Source organism: Asterias rubens, chromosome 15 (genome assembly GCF_902459465.1).
Source record: "Asterias rubens chromosome 15, eAstRub1.3, whole genome shotgun sequence".
Lineage (NCBI taxonomy): Eukaryota > Metazoa > Echinodermata > Asteroidea > Forcipulatida > Asteriidae > Asterias > Asterias rubens.
This window is the reverse complement of record NC_047076.1, coordinates 139,178-156,263: the sequence shown is the minus strand read 5'-3', so window position 1 is coordinate 156,263 and position 17,086 is coordinate 139,178. Positions and strand designations below refer to the sequence as shown.

The following is a 17,086-nucleotide window of genomic DNA, read 5'->3' as shown; positions in this document are numbered from 1 at the left end:
GAATATTTTTCACAAATTTAAATTTGTATTCTGTTTTCAAGATAGAAACCAAGTACAAACAAAATCAAATTTTATTGTCATGAATATGAATATTTTTCACAAATTTAAATTTGTACTCTGTTTTCAAGATAGAAACCAAGTACAAACAAAATCAAATTAAATTGTCATGAATATGAATTTTATAAATTTAAATTTGTATTCTGTTTTCAAGATAGAAACCAAGTACAAACAAAATCAAATTAAATGGGAGACTTTCTGGGACGATAGAGGGCAGCAGACTTACCGGGTAAATCCATTGTTCTAAGAATTATGCGCATGTCCAGAACTACGTAAACAATGGAAATTTACCCAGTATGTCTGCTGCCACCTAGCGTTGGAAAGTCTCCTATTGCCATGAATATGAATTTTATCAATTTAAATTTGTATTCTGTTTTCAAGATAGAAACCAAGTACAAACAAAATCAAATTAAATTGTCATGAATATGAATTTTATTCACAAATTTAAATGTGTATTCTGTTTTCAAGATAGAAACCAAGTACAAACAAAATCAAATTAAATTGTCATGAATATGAATTTTATAAATTTAAATTTGTATTCTGTTTTCAAGATAGAAACCAAGTACAAACAAAATCAAATTAAATTGTCATGAATATGAATATTTTTCACAAATTTAAATTTGTACTCTGTTTTCAAGATAGAAACCAAGTACAAACAAAATCAAATTAACTTGTCATGAATATGAAAATATATATATAAACCGTTGTCAGCCACCCCCCCCCCCCCCCCCAAGACAGCTATGTTAACATGGCATGCTTTATTTCAATTTCAATGGCTCACCCAAATAGTTAACTCCTCTACACACCCTGAACCATGTCCATGTGGCAACAGCCCCATGGGTGATTGTATGCGTACAAGATACAGATACTCATGGTTGAATTGTGAAAATGGTGCATTGACTATAACCGCTAAGTTATTTTCAATTGCAATTCCATACTATCATTTTATGTATCTTTCCCAGGCTTGACTTTTGGATTTGGTGCATTTGGATTTTGTCCTTTATAAAAGTTTTTCAAAAGCTGGATGGCTTTCTTTTTATAAATTCCTGGAATGCATTGAAATGGTTTTCCCAGAGAAGGAATATTATCAGAGTGGATACAAATGACTGATCCACAACCACCAAATCGTTCATTCGCACAACCATACACCACTAATGGTACACCAATCATTCGCAAAGCACTCGCACACATAATACACGGCTCTACAGTCACATATAAAGTTGTCTCCTTAAAGACATCTTCTGATGCCAAACAGTTTTCTCTGCACCATTGAAGAGCACCCTCTATAGCAATGGACTCAGCATGTCTCGTAGCATTCATGGTTTCATTGACTCTGTTGTTGCCGGTAGCGATGACCTTGTTATCATAAATAAGTAAGCACCCAACTGGGACTTCTCCCCGATTGAGGGCAGCAGTTGCTGAATCCAATGCTTTCTTCATCCAATTCCTATGAGGTTTCTCTGCATCCTCCATTTTAAAAAGATACAAGCTGACTCCTTATGCAGACATACACTAAGAACAGCTTGAGAGAAGACTAGACGATTGTTTTAAGAGTCATTAGTCAATGTTTAAAGATCTTTAACTATGCAGTCAAGGTCGTTGTGTCTTCAAGTTTGTACTTTCTTGCTGTTTCTTTGTAAACCAATACTCAAGAAATTCCAAGTATATCTTCTTCTGAGGGGAAGATGCTGGTAAAAAATGACCTGAAGATCGAGAAACAAACGTATCACATTATTAATCTGCAACTGCATATCAATCTATTTTTTTAACTGTTTGATTTATCCATTAAAGGATTCCATCTTTTCAAACTTATTTATTTATTTATTTATTGCTGGTTTCATTACAAGAAACATTTACACATCTTATACATACCTCCTGGATGGTTCAAGACTTGAGAATTAGTGAACAATTCAAGTAAACTTTCACTTGACTCTGAAAACAAAGCAAATGTACAAGAACTGTTAGAAGCTCATCTTTCATGGTTTGGTTCTGTTCCTCTATCATTAAATCTCCTCAATGGACCATGACTCCACTTAAACCTCGCAGTGTACATATCAGAGATGTTAAATTTGCATCGGGGATAAAGAATATTAATTTTGGTTTTTACCCATACACCAATGTGTGTTAGCACCATATACTCGGTACTTTCCCAAGTCCTGTGAAAAAGTATCACAGACTTGTTACTCGGGTGGGATTCGAACCCACGACCCTTGCAATTCTAAAGCAGTGTCTTTCCAACTAGACTACGGAGGTTGCCCGGTAGCTAGAGGCACATGTTGAAATACACCAAGAGAGAAGAGTGGTCTTTGACAATTACCAAACATGTACCTTCCCTTTAACCCATACCATCTAGAAACCTCAAACTAAAGTTCAGTATACAGGCTTAGTGTGAAAACCTTCTATGAGTAATAATGACAAGCTGGCAGTACATGCTTTATCTCTGTGCCTCATGAATCACAGCCCTGGAAATCTGCTAGCCCCACCACAACAAACAAAGGCTGTTTTTGGGGTTACAAATTCTTTGTTCAGGATTCGGTAGATCCTCTGATGTGTTATTTGCTAAATTATGAAATCATTGTTACCACAGAACACGTACCTCTGATTGTGGCTTCTAGCCTCTGAAGAGCCTATGTTAGATCATCATAGGCATTAGCTACAGTCATGGCCATAACCTTGGCAACAGCCATATTATAACCATAGTTACTACAATAACAATAGCCATAGCTACAGCACTGCTGTCCATAGCCATAGCTACAGCATTGTCCATAGCCATAGCTACAGCATTGTCCATAGCCATAGGTACAGCGCCTCATGAATCACAGCCCTGGAAATCTGCTAGCCCCACCACAACAAACAAAGGCTGTTTTTGGGGTTACAAATTCTTTGTTCAGGATTCGGTAGATCCTCTGATGTGTTATTTGCTAAATTATGAAATCATTGTTACCACAGAACACGTACCTCTGATTGTGGCTTCTAGCCTCTGAAGAGCCTATGTTAGATCATCATAGGCATTAGCTACAGTCATGGCCATAACCTTGGCAACAGCCATATTATAACCATAGTTACTACAATAACAATAGCCATAGCTACAGCACTGCTGTCCATAGCCATAGCTACAGCATTGTCCATAGCCATAGCTACAGCATTGTCCATAGCCATAGGTACAGCGCTGTTCATAGCCATAGCTACAGCACTGTCCATAGCCATAGCTACAGCACTGTCCATAGCCATAGCTACAGCACTGTACATATATAGCCATAGCTACAGCACTGTACATAGCTACAGCTACATCACTGTACATAGCCATAGCTACAGCACTGTCCATAGCCATAGCTACAGCACTGTACATTATTATTATTATTATTATTATTTTATTCGCCATAACAGTACAAAACAAAATACATTGACAACATTATACCCCAAGATGGGCAAGGGACAACAAAAGCAAATACATACTATGATCCGTAGATCTGTTGCCCCACATCTGGGGTACACAATAAAATTAATATAGATTTAACATAATATAGTACACAAAGCAATAATAAAAGCAGAAAATTAAAAATCAATAGAAAATGCTAAATATATATTAAGAATAAAAAATAAATTAAATTAAAAATAAATAAGTAAAAATAACAGATGGGGTAAGGATCCATAGCTACAGCACTGTACATAGCCATAGCTACAGCACTGTCCATAGCCATAGCTACAGCACTGTACATAGCCATAGCTACAGCATTGTCCATAGCCATAGCTACAGCGCTGTTCATAGCCATAGCTACAGCACTGTCCATAGCCATAGCTACAGCCTGTCCATAGCCATAGCTACAGCACTGGCCATAGCCATAGCTACAGCACTGTACATATATAGCCATAGCTACAGCACTGTACATGCTACAGCTACATCACTGTACATAGCCATAGCTACAGCACTGTCCATAGCCATAGCTACAGCACTGTCCATAGCCATAGCTACAGCACTGTCCATAGCCATAGCTACAGCACTGTACATAGCCATAGCTACAGCACTGTACATAGCCATAGCTACAGCACTGTCCATAGCCATAGCTACAGCACTGTACATAGCTACAGCTACATCACTGTACATAGCCATAGCTACAGCACTGTCCATAGCCTTAGCTACAGCACTGTCCATAGCCATAGCTACAGCACTGTACATAGCCATAGCTACAGAACTGTACATAGCTACAGCTACAGCACTGTCCATAGCCATAGCTACAGCACTGTCCATAGCCATAGCTACAGCACTGTCCATAGCCATAGCTACAGCACTGTCCATAGCCATAGCTACAGCACTGTCCATAGCCATAGCTACAGCACTGTCCATAGCCATAGCTACAGCACTGTCCATAGCCATAGCTACAGCGCTGTTCATAGCCATAGCTACAGCACTGTTCATAGCCATAGCTACAGCACTGTCCATAGCCATAGCTACAGCACTGTCCATAGCCATAGCTACAGCACTGTACATATATAGCCATAGCTACAGCACTGTACGTAGCTACAGCTACATCACTGTACATAGCCATAGCTACAGCACTGTTCATAGCCATAGCTACAGCACTGTCCATAGCCATAGCTACAGCACTGTACATAGCTACAGCACTGTTCATAGCCATAGCTACAGCACTGTCCATAGCCATAGCTACAGCACTGTACATAGCTACAGCTACAGCCGTAACCATTGTTATTACCACACCATCAATTCAGATATGGGTCTACTTTCCTTAGACATTTACCTTTTGGAATGACACCATCCGTGTCTCCAAATACATGTAATGTTGGGATGCTAATAGGATTCACATAGTAAGAAGCATGACAGGAACTCAAGCTACGGAAACCAGCAACCAAGATGACAAAGTTAACCGGGAATCTGGTATCTAAAAAAAAATAGACAAGACTTCTCTCATTAGTGTGTAACCAGTACTACATCAAATACAAATGTTATGGCAACATGGGGTGAATGAAAAATAAAACAAGTAAATAACAATGCAATGAAGCAAAAGGACTATTATGGATTTATGCATTCAACCCATTTCTTACCTCCCTGACTCTGTAAGGCACAAAGAATAGCGGCAAAAGCAGCTCCTTGACTAAAGGCTAAAATTCCTGAAGAAAAAAAATTGAACATAAACGGTTACTAATAAGAAAGTAGATAACAACTTATCTGAATATTTTCATTGTCTATTAAAATGATTTTAAGATTAATAAAAGAGTACTTGGTGCATCATGGCCTAGCGGTAGAGCACCGTTTTCAAACTCTGACGTTTCAGATCAGCAGAGTGTGAGTTCGAGTTCCTGTCATGACATTTAAAAGCAAGACACTTAACTATGATGCTCCGTCCTCCAAATGGGACGTTAAGCCATTGGTCCTGTGTGTTGTGCTACGCACGTAAAAGAACCCAGTGCACTTATCGAAAAGAGTCGTGGTTGGCCCCGATATTCCTGGTTTGATTTGTGCTACAACACCTTGTAAACCATTACATGGTGCTAAGGATTATTATGTCTCATAATTCAAACGTAATCCTTCTTCATAAACACTCACCATCAAATGGTCCAAGCTCTTTGATTGTCTGTGCTACTACAGTGAGTGATTCTTCAAGACCAGGGTTGACGTCAGATGTCTGGCTTGCCTTGAAAGTACTCTCTTTTGTTGAGAACCACCACCCACGCTGGTCTAATGAAATGTTTTAAATAATAACAATCAATATTTGTGGCTTCTTATATAGCGCTAATATCCATCACTCAGTCACGCTCAAAGCCCATAAACATTGTTATTGGTTGCAAAAGGATAAACTCATTTGGATTTGAAGTCTGATTTGGTTTCTGTCATGTAGTAGGCCCTACTTATAATGATGGATCACTATTAAAGAAACTTCAACATACCAAGATTAATTTGAAACCAATCATAAGTGTGCAACAAATCGTACATGGATACGGGTTCAAGAGAGAAGCACGGCCAGCTACTGTGTAAAAGATGGATGGAGCTTGCAATCTCTCTCATGATAAATTAACAATATCATAATCTGATTGGCACAATCTTCACAGCATTTAAAGCCTAATGCGCAAATGGAATGCGCAAGTGCAAACCACCCTCTCTAGGACAGTAGGAATGCTTTTAGAAGAAAAACAATTCAAGATTCGAGATTGTGTCCTTACATTTAAAACATACTATTTACCTAGAGAAATAAAAACACCCTTATTATGGCGAGTCACTGACTAGTATCAGCTACAATTCTTACCAAGATCTTCTTCTCCTTCACTCGGCTGCACTTTATTTGGGGCAGAGATGAACTCTAAAAAGTATAACATTCATAAACAAAAAATGTATTAAAAAATTCATCTGTTAAAAAAGTTGTTTTAGTATTTCTTATCTTGTTTAAAGTTGTTTCAATTAATTTACAGTTACAGATTGAACCACAACATCTTTGGAAGAAATATTAAATACAAATATTAATAATAAAAACTAGACATTAGGTGTTTGTGAACAAACACAAAGCTGTTCCGTGTTGTTTTGCTTTGATTATGTGCTTCAATGACCAAGGAGTTATACTCTAAAAAAAGTTTTGAAAAATGTTTAGTAGTTCTTGAGAAATGGTCCCACTTCCGGTTGACCCGGAAGTAGGTGTCAACACGAGGTCACGAGTTTTCAGAGTCAATATTAATGTCTTAGGAGTTTGTAACTGAAAACAATTAGAAAATCGGTTGAGTATTTCTGGAGATATGGTCCCACTTCCGGTTCACCCGGAAGTAGAGGCCAACATGGGGTCACGAGTTTTCAGAGTCAATATTAATGTCTTAGGAGTTTGTAACTGAAAAAAAATGTGAAAATCGGTTGAGTAGTTCTTGAGATATGGTCCCACTTCCGGTTGACCCGGAAGTAGAGGTCAACATGGGGTGACGGGTTTTCACAGTCAATATTAATGTCTTAGGAGTTTGTAACTGAAAACAATTAGAAAATCGGTTGAGTAGTTCTGGAGATATGGTCCTACTTCCGGTTGACCCGTAAGTAGAGGTCAAATTGAGGTCACGGTTTTTCCAAATTTTTCTCCTATCCCCAAGGAGTCTTAAACTACAAACAAGTTAAAAACTGGCCCTGTACTTCTTGAGATATAGTGTTTCAAAGATTTCCCAATTAAATATGGTAAGAAAACTGGTAAGAGGAGGATATATACGTTGACATTTGTTTCGCTCATTTCTCAAAAACTACAACACCACAGCAAGTAATATTTTAAGGGAAGCTTTCAACTATCATTATCTTCAAACTGTTTAAGTTTAGTGTAAATCTGTGGACACGATGGTGTGTCGTCGTCGTCAAAACCCCCTATTTAATTACGCACGTTCGTTTGAACGAAATCCCTAAACCTTCGTACTTTGTCGCGTGCAAAGTATATGGGCCCAGAACTCGGTTAGATTGTTATGGGTCCTGAACGATGGTAGGAAAACAGAATGAGTAGACTTCCTCTCAAGAAGTCACAACTCATGATAGTTACATACTATATGGCATTTACCATAGAGAATGTTTACCAATAACATGGAAGTGACTGCATCCAGTTATAGTCAAACGCGTAGACTCATCTCAAGAAGTCACAACTCATGATAGGTACATACTGTATGGCATTTACCAAAGAGAATATTTAACAATAACATGGAAGCGACTGCATCCAGTTATACTCAAATGAAGATTACGTGGTTAATTAATTAAGATTTTTAATTTTGTTTACATTAAGAGTAAAGCTTATGTTTCAAGCTTCAATTTGGTAGAAAAAACTCACTCTTTTGTATTATGGTGTAGGAGCTTAGACTTAAAGAAAAAAGGTGTACAAATTCAATGGGGTTTTGGCGAGAAACAAAGAATAATAATAATAATAATAAAAATAATAAAAATCTCGACGAAAACAATACCTGTTCCGACGGTAGGTCGGAACAGCTAATAATACGTAAATAATAAGTAGAATAAGCTAGTTAATACAAGTTATAATAAGTTACCCAGTTCTGTGTACTTCTTTATGATTTTTCTGAGTGCTCCTGTCCTCTCCCTGAAGATTTTGGCATTCTGGCGGTAACCATGGATACACAGAATCTATCAAAAACATAAACAACCTCATTGTCAATACTGATGTCATTACATGGTGACCCCTAGATTACAAGTTAAGAAAGTAAGAAGTTTATAGCTTTAATGAAGAGCTTAATTAGGGTGTTATTGTGTTAAACGCAATGAATAGGATGTTACTCTGGGCTTAGCAGTCTTGGTCTACATTGATCTTATTTTGTGTTCTAAACGCTGATATTCCATCATTTGCTTGATGATCAGATCATCGCAATTGTTTTTAGTTTACAAAAAAAGGGAGTAGGCCCTATGGTTTGATAAAATATGTGACTTATATGAGTCACACTAGGTCCTCAAGTCAAGTCTGATGCATGATAATTGAGTCCATTAGTCTTTTGCCGACATGACTCGAGTTAAGTCTGAGTCACTGAAATTGTGACTCGAGACTACTCAAAATTATGACTCAACCTCAAAATTGTGATCGAGCCAATTCAAATTTTACAGAGCGATAATATTCCTTCCATTCCACGAATTAAAGCCACTCAATATTTGTTTTATATAACTGACATAAAGATCATTGTTATTTTATGTATTTTAAAAGTATAACATGTAAAATCACACAAATGACTGACAACCAAAAATCATATAGCGCCGCATAGCACCAACAATGCACGGCGGCGCTGTACTGCGCACAAACATTGGTAACAAGGATGATCCTAACTGTTGAATGGGAAATGCTATAGCCCAATAAACAAAACCAACCAATAAGCCTATTCGCTATTGCAGCTGCGCATGTCCGTTACTGCTGACAACGCAATTTGTTTATCTCCCGTGACCTTTTTGGAGATAAACAAATTGCGTTGTCAGCAGTAACGGACATGCGCAGCTGCAATAGACCCTATGCATTGACGTCATCCAGCCGCCATCTTTGAGGTCAAACGGTGACGAAACAATCGAAACGCACATAGATTGGCCAATGAACAACCTCCTTTTGACCTCAATGCGGGGGCGCCGTACTGAAATGACGTCATGTGCATAAGGTCTATAGCGAATAGGTTTATTATTAGCCCACCTTGTTGAGCTGTTAATGGCTCCGCTTTTAACATCGGTCTCATCACTGTGTAATGGTGACAGTGATGAGACCGATGTTAAAAGCGGAGCCATTAACAGCTCAACAAGGTGGGCTAGCTTATTATCAACTACTGATGTTCGTTGGTGTTTAGTAAACTGGAATGGGCTTCCCTGATATATGGGAGACGATAGCCGGACGAAACCGAAATAGTTCTAGGAGTAACTGGAATCCACCACCACCACTGGCTACTGCCTACTTTTTAGTTTGCAAACTAAAAAGTACTAAAAAGTACTTTTTAGTTTGCAAACTAAAAAGTAGGCAGTAGCTTTTTAGGTGTTCGGCTTTTAGCCGAAAACCTATTGTTATTGTTAAGTTTTTTTTTTTTTTTTTTTTTTTTCTCCGTCTTCTTCTTCTGCCTGAACGTTCTCCGCCAATTTTGAGAAAAACTGAAACTTGTATGAACTTGAAACTTCTCATGAACATCAACCTCGGTGAGTAGACGGCACCGCAACTTTTTTGGAATGGTGACGTCATTGATGACGTCATTACGTTAAATAAACGTGAAATAAACCTTAAATAATTAGAAAAATCATATCTTCAAAACCAAAAGAGCTACGTTCAAGATTCTTTTTTTTACATAAAACCTCTTATAAAGATCTACAAATGCGGTGCACAACGTGACCCCATTTGACCTTTACTTCCGGTCGAAACCGGAAGTTAAAGTAACAAATCATGTTATTTTGGGCTCTAGAGCCTAAGTGAATAAAAATATGAAAAAATGTCCAATGCATAAAATTTTTTTAAACTCAAGAGCATTCTAAAAATATAATGTGTGACGTCATAGCTACGTCACAACGAAAATGGTACACGAGGTCGAAAAAAAAATTATTTTGCTATCTCAAAAAATACAGCATGTACGGACTTGAAACTTACCACGTACTTAGACCAAAGCGTGTATATGACAAAGAACAAAATTTGGAATGATGACGTCATCGATGACGTCATTATATTAAATTGAAGTTTTTTATTAAAATACTCATATCTCCAGAATCAGATATGCTACATACGTGATCTTTACACCATATGAAAGGTCATGAAGTATTAAACAAATCTTACACAGGGTGTGACCCCATTTGACCTTTACTTCCGGTCGAAACCGGAAGTAGTAGTTTGTTTTATAAAAAATCGTATCTGAATAATATTATTTTGTGTATTAATATAATAACTTAATTTTAAGGCCCTTCGACGATTCTACAAATGTTTACAATGTGTGACCTCATTTGACCTTCATTTCCGGTCGAACCCGGAAGTATAAGTTTGTACATACAAAATTGTGTATCTTATTAATGAAACGTGGTACATTAATAATCATTACATCAATTTTGAGCTCTCTGGCAATTCTATATGTTTTGCACAAAGTGTGACCCCATTTGACCTTTAAATCCTGTCAAACCGGAAGCTGAAGTTTAATATGACAAACCTTCATTTCTCCGTCTTCTTCTGCCTGAACGTTCTCCGCCAATTTTGAGAAAAACTGAAACTTGTATGAACTTGAAACTTCTCATGAACATTCTTCTACAGTCGTCAATATTCATAAATTCATATTTCCTTAACTACACAAGCCATCTCGACAATATACACCATATGAAAGGGCTCCACATAATTTTTTATACTTCACAAAAAAGAATATGTTGATGACCTTGTATTGACCTTTTCACCTGTTTAAACTGGAAGTTCTAAAAAACGCTTAGAAAAAAGGTTATTTAATAGCTATTCACTTTGTTTTCACAATAACACACAGCATAGCTCACTATCTCCCCAGTCAACTAAACTTAAAAAGTGATGGCTCGTTAATTCAGGCCAGAAATCCGAACACCTCGAATTTGTTATCAAACAAATTCTTATGTCTAGTTTTGATGTAAATTTTGCCTGAGTGAGCTAAGATGTTTAGTCTTTTTGTGATCAATTTAGTCCTTTTTATAATTTTAGGCTTTCTGACCCTGGCTGAGAGATTTACAAAAATTAATTGAGAATTACTACCTTCAGTTTATCACTTGAAGCAGCCACTATGGATGACATTTCTTGTGTTATCACCTTTTACCCATTCATCAAAATCCAACATAATTAATTTGCTCTCTTGTTACGTTATGCGCTACTGTTCTTCCACCAGTAGAGGGCGCTCTTGTTATTTGTGAGGCCTTTATTTTGAGAACAAGGCCCCGCCGGTACGTGTGCCGCCCAGTGCAATACTGTCCGCTCCGGACACTTTTGCATACAAATGCAATCATGTCCGGGGTTATGCAAAAAACGTCCGGTGGACAAGCGCGGGTAAGCGAGCGTGCATACACTTTGGTTAGCTTTGTCCGTCGACCAGGGGCGTTTAATTTACTGCAAGGACGGTTTTTGCATAATATGCAACTGTATCCGGGCGGACACAATTGATGATTATGCAGCAGCGTCTGGGCGGACACGATTGCATATGCAAAACCGTCCAGCAGACATGATTGCATATGCAATACTGTCCTCCGGATAGTATTGCATTATAGGACATAATTGCATGCGACACCGGCGCGCTGACTGTAACTGCAGAGCGACTGTAAATAGCTGGAGACCACGCCCGCGAGCAAATTTTTTCCCCAAACGACATTGGATGGTTTGGTAAAAGAGCAGGCCAAATTCATTATGACGTAATTTTGATGGAAAGGGCCAATCACAGAGGCAGAGAAAAAAATAGTGCAATGACGTTTGGGAAAAAAACAAATTCGCCGCCCGGCCGTCGACTTGCCGTCAAATTGGATTTATTCCGGCTTTTGTCTAGAGTATTAATTTATGTACGAGACATTGTACTAAAGATCCGTTTTGTGCTGAGTTCGTCATGACGTGTAAAACATCATGAATGCATCGTCCGAAAGTTTCGGTTCCAATTTATTTTCCTCCATGGTGTAATTATGTATTATGATGATTTAGTTACAAAGTAACACTTTCAAACCTTGTGGGATAACCACTTCATACATCATCATTGTTTAATATTAAAATTCGATTGCCGCAACTCCTCACATTTATTTTTACTAAAAAGCTGCAGATCACGACGTAATCACAGGTTTCCGAAATGTTTCCGATCCGACAGCATGTTGATTTTTAAAGAACAGGGCCCAATTTCATGAAGCTGCTTCTCAGCAGAAAATATTGTTCTACTGTTATCTGCTTAGTAGAAATTATGAGTAGGTTACCGTCACAAAAATATATGTCACTATGTGGTCTTTTGGCTGGTAGCTGCATTCTGTTATTTGGCGCTTAAAGGCAGTGTACACTATTGGTAATTGTCAAAGACTAGCCTTCACAGTTGGTGTATCTCAACATATGCATAAAATAACAAACCTGTGAAAATTTGAGTTCAATCGGTCATCGAACTTGCGAGATAATAATGAAAGAAAAAAAACACCCTTGTCACACGAAGTTGTGCATGTGCGTTTATGGTTGATTTCGAGACCTCAAGTTCTAAACCTGAGGTCTCGAAATCAAATTCGTGGAAAATTACTTCTTTCTCGAAAACTATGGCATTTCAGAGGGAGCCGTTTCTCACAATGTTTTATACCATCAACCTCTCCCCATTACTCGTCACCAAGTAAGGTTTTATGCTTGTAATTATTTTGAGTAATTACCAATAGTGTCCACTGCCTTTAATTCTACATAATTATTTCTTTTATGAACGGATCTCTTCATCCATTTTAGCACATAGCTTCAATCGTCACTTCAGAGATATCATCAGCAAGGATCTCTTCGTCCCAGGACTGCAAAGTAAACAGAGTAAAGCGTTCAATGTAATGGATGGTCAAGTTGTGTGAGCTAGCAGAGTAGGACACATAGGGCATCAATACTTAAAGTCACCTTTCAAACATAAGAGTATATGCTTACGAACAATAAAACAATTTTTTTAGTAATTGTTTGTCACGATTTATATGTTTAAAAAATATATAAAGTTGTTTGGGGGACTGACTCCGCCTACCCCTTTTGTGACGTCAATCGAGGCAGACTTTGCCTGCAATGCGTATAGTAAACACACGTGCAAAGTACATGTACGTCCAAGTCGTGAGTTGGTACATTTCAAAAAGTGTTTTTCTGCATTCAGCAGCAAAACACCTGGTCGGCATTGCCGAAAAAAAAAACAAAAAAATGTTTTTTTGAAACGTACAAACTCACGACTTGGTCCGTACATGTACTTTGAAATTGTGTTTACTCTACGCATTACAGGCAAAGTCATGATTGACTTCACGAACAGCGCCCTCTCGGGTCGGGGTCTACTCTTAAATTTGTAAATAACATAAGAACTGATTTTGTTTAACCTTAGTTAACTGTTTATTCACATTCCACTCATCAAAACACATATATTAGTGACAAAAGCTTTATTTTGAAAAAATACCACTTCCAGGTGACTTTAAGCCTGTAAACAGAACATTCTGCTGTGCAAATGTCTTGGCTAAGAATGAAAGGGGCATTACCGCTCACAGCAATGGTAACTTTATGGTGTTCTGACTGGCAAACCTATTTGTGCTTAGCAAAAGATGTTTGTCCTAAGCAGGTGTTTGTGTTTAGGGGCTCAATGAAATTGGGCACAGTTTGCCTGCGAGCTTCTTTAATATTAATAAAATATTCAAGTAATTCATTCTTAAATTTAAAGATATTGAATATTTTTTATAAATCAATGTTCTCTTGAAACTTACAATCAAAAGGAATAGAGCAGTTTTAAGTACCTGAACGCCCCCCCCCCCCGCCGAGAAATTGTTTTTTTTGACAATAACTCACCAGAAAAATTGCTTTGACGAAAGGCTTATTTTCTGGAGACTTTAGATTTTTTAATGGGGGGCACACTTGCTCCAATCCAGGAGATGAAGACATACTTGCGTTCGATTGTACCATCGTTGGATGCGCATTCAAGTCCAGCAAAAGCGTAGACCCTATTATCACCTGTTGATTCAAAAACTGTGACTTTTCATAACGGTGAATTAATAGCGGTTTCACAAAGCAATCAAATCCATCGTAAGACAAATAATGTCAGTATCACCACCGTGATTTGTTCTGTGGCATCACACTTTCGAACAACTATTGACTATAGACGATCAATAAAATCTTTGTGAAATCGGCTCCAGGCTATAAAAAGCTAACGCTTGTGAATTTGGCATGTGGATCATTGTGTGCTCACTTAATTGGTGGTCTACCATGCTGGTGGTAGATATACATTCATTAAACAAAAAGTACCTTATTAAAAATCAAACCAAAATGGCGTTATACCTTCGAACAGCGCCACAAGTTCATCGTGATTAGTTCCAGAGGGGCCAGCTGTCAATGTATTATGCTGTTTCTGGTCATACACAACAGTACTCCTAAAACCATAGATCAAGGAACGGAACCAAATTAGGGATTTTATCAGGTCAGCTTTTACCGCTCAAGAGTCCAGAACTTCGGTGCATTTGAGTTCTAAGTAAAACAGTATAGGCCTTTTTATGTAATTTTTTTTATTATACAACGAAGCATTGATCCGCATTTAAAGATACGTAAATTGTTACTTCTATTCAATTTCAATTTCAAACTCAACTCAAATATTATTTCCATCCTTCCATGATATTAATGTTTTACTGCAAATCGTTCAGTTCCTTACCAATTGAGTGTTCCATCGCGAACTTTGTAATAATTCTCACTAATTAGGTCTACGTCATCCTGGCCATCTGCAACGCACAGAAAAATTACGAACTGGTGAAGTTGAGGGAAGTAGTTCTTCACCTTTTCGCAAGCTGTGTTTGGCACTATTTTTTTATTTTACTTTGAAATCCTATCATCAAAGTATTAGTAACTAATGTATTAGTAACTAACGCAGCAATCGGATCCAAACGTGTGGGCTTGACAAGTGTGCATATTTTTAGGCACACGGACACTTGATTTCACCCCTCAAAACGCCAAAAGCTCGTGAGGCTTCAGGCTTCGTCGTCCCTAATCCCCCAATCGCATGTTACCGAAACTTTTCCTGTAACTGACAAAGATTGATACTATAGATCTAAATTACTTAAAGGTTTTTCTATTTCTATTCAACCCTCAAAACGCTCAAAAGTTATTTTTCTTTTGTGAGCCCCTATATATTTGAGTTCCTTCAAATCCCAATTAAAAACCCACCTAAGTTACTCTAGATTGAATCATCGTTAATTGCATTGTTTTGTCTGTAAAACATGTAGTTTATCTTTTTGTTTGGTTGCTATTGTATTTCATAAGCACTTTGTATCGCGTTTGTAAAAAGCGCTATATAAGGTTATTATTATTATAAAACCCTGGGTTAAAAACATCCAGCCGTCCATTGCTCTATCCTCTTCATAACTTAGGATCCTAACTTAGGATTAGTCTTAGGAATTTTAATGAGTTCCGTTACCACGCATAATTACATCCTAAACTTGAGATAGCATTTTGTGAAATCGGCTGGGTTCCGCCCTTGTGGTCACACCCGGAGTTATAAACTTCAGTAGCAACTTACTTAAATATGCCGAATCCAAGCCACGGACTTCCACCAAGAGGTTCCGAAGAATCTCAAGACGACTTTGGTTTCCAGTCACCAAGCAGATGGAAACGGTTAAAATGAATAATAAATACTGTATACGAAACATTGCGGCGGGCATCGGTCTGATGTCGTTCAAATTGAAGGGTGCGTTGAACACCAAAACAGTAAGCCTGTTTATTGCAAAACGACGAGTGTCTATTTTTTTATGGTACCGTGTTGTGCAAAAATATACGAAACTTCAATATGGCTATGACCCGCCTGGGCGCGTAACACTCACTGATTTTTAAATTTGCATAAAAATGTGTTATTTTCGATGAAAAGGCAAGAAAACTTACGGATACACCTCAGTTCATGCAACATTGATCAAACCCTGAGGGGCATGGATTATTGAACATGATCAAACCCCGAGGGGCATGGATTATTGAACATGATCAAACCCCGAGGGGCATGGATTATTGAACATGATCAAACCCCGAGGGGCATGGATTATTGAACATGATCAAACCCCGAGGGGCATGGATTATTGAACATGATCAAACCCCGAGGGGCATGGATTATTGAACATGATCAAACCCTGAGGGGCATGGATTATTGAACATGATCAAACCCCGAGGGGCATGGATTATTGAACATGATCAAACCCCGAGGGGCATGGATTATTGAACATGATCAAACCCTGAGGGGCATGGATTATTGAACATGATCAAACCCTGAGGGGCATGGATTATTGAACATGATCAAACCCTGAGGGGCATGGATTATTGAACATGATCAAACCCTGAGGGGCATGGATTATTGAACATGATCAAACCCTGAGGGGCATGGATTATTGAACATGATCAAACCCTGAGGGGCATGGATTATTGAACATGATCAAACCCTGAGGGGCATGGATTATTGAACATGATCAAACCCTGAGGGGCATGGATTATTGAACATGATCAAACCCTGAGGGGCATGGATTATTGAACATGATCAAACCCTGAGGGGCATGGATTATTGAACATGATCAAACCCTGAGGGGCATGGATTATTGAACATGATCAAACCCTGAGGGGCATGGATTATTGAACATGATCAAACCCCGAGGGGCATGGATTATTTAACATAAACCCTGGTACTTGCTTCCTGTGAATGCTGGATGTCACATTGCAACGAATAATTTGTGTAAAAATTTTTTTTTTAAAACAAGTGGACCAAGAAATGCCCGCAAATGTAAAAAAAAATTGTATTTTTTTTCATGTGAAGACCATACACCAGAAAACAAATTGTTTTTAACATTTATTTATTACCATTATCCCGTTACTATGGTGATACTGGATTGATGTTGACCTTCAAAGGTTCCACT

The 17,086-nt window shown here is 38.0% G+C and overlaps 2 protein-coding genes across 2 annotated transcripts; both read right to left on the bottom strand.

Annotated features, from left to right (window-relative positions):
• Window positions 1-791: 791 nt before the first annotated feature.
• LOC117300024 (tRNA-specific adenosine deaminase 2-like) lies at window positions 792-1,552 on the bottom strand. Its single transcript, XM_033783673.1, has one exon. The coding sequence runs from the start codon at window positions 1,528-1,530 to the stop codon at window positions 1,003-1,005; it is 528 nt and encodes a 175-aa protein (XP_033639564.1). The 5' UTR covers window positions 1,531-1,552; the 3' UTR covers window positions 792-1,002.
• Window positions 1,553-1,630: 78 nt separating this feature from the next.
• Window positions 1,631-11,317, bottom strand: LOC117300023 (esterase OVCA2-like). The gene is made up of 8 exons (XM_033783672.1): window positions 11,238-11,317; window positions 8,065-8,158; window positions 6,318-6,371; window positions 5,621-5,752; window positions 5,119-5,184; window positions 4,815-4,955; window positions 1,930-1,989; window positions 1,631-1,760 (listed from the first exon to the last, which is right to left on the bottom strand). Exons 1-8 carry the CDS (start codon window positions 11,274-11,276, stop codon window positions 1,648-1,650), a joined length of 699 nt encoding a protein of 232 aa, XP_033639563.1. The 5' UTR covers window positions 11,277-11,317; the 3' UTR covers window positions 1,631-1,647.
• Window positions 11,318-17,086: the final 5,769 nt, after the last annotated feature.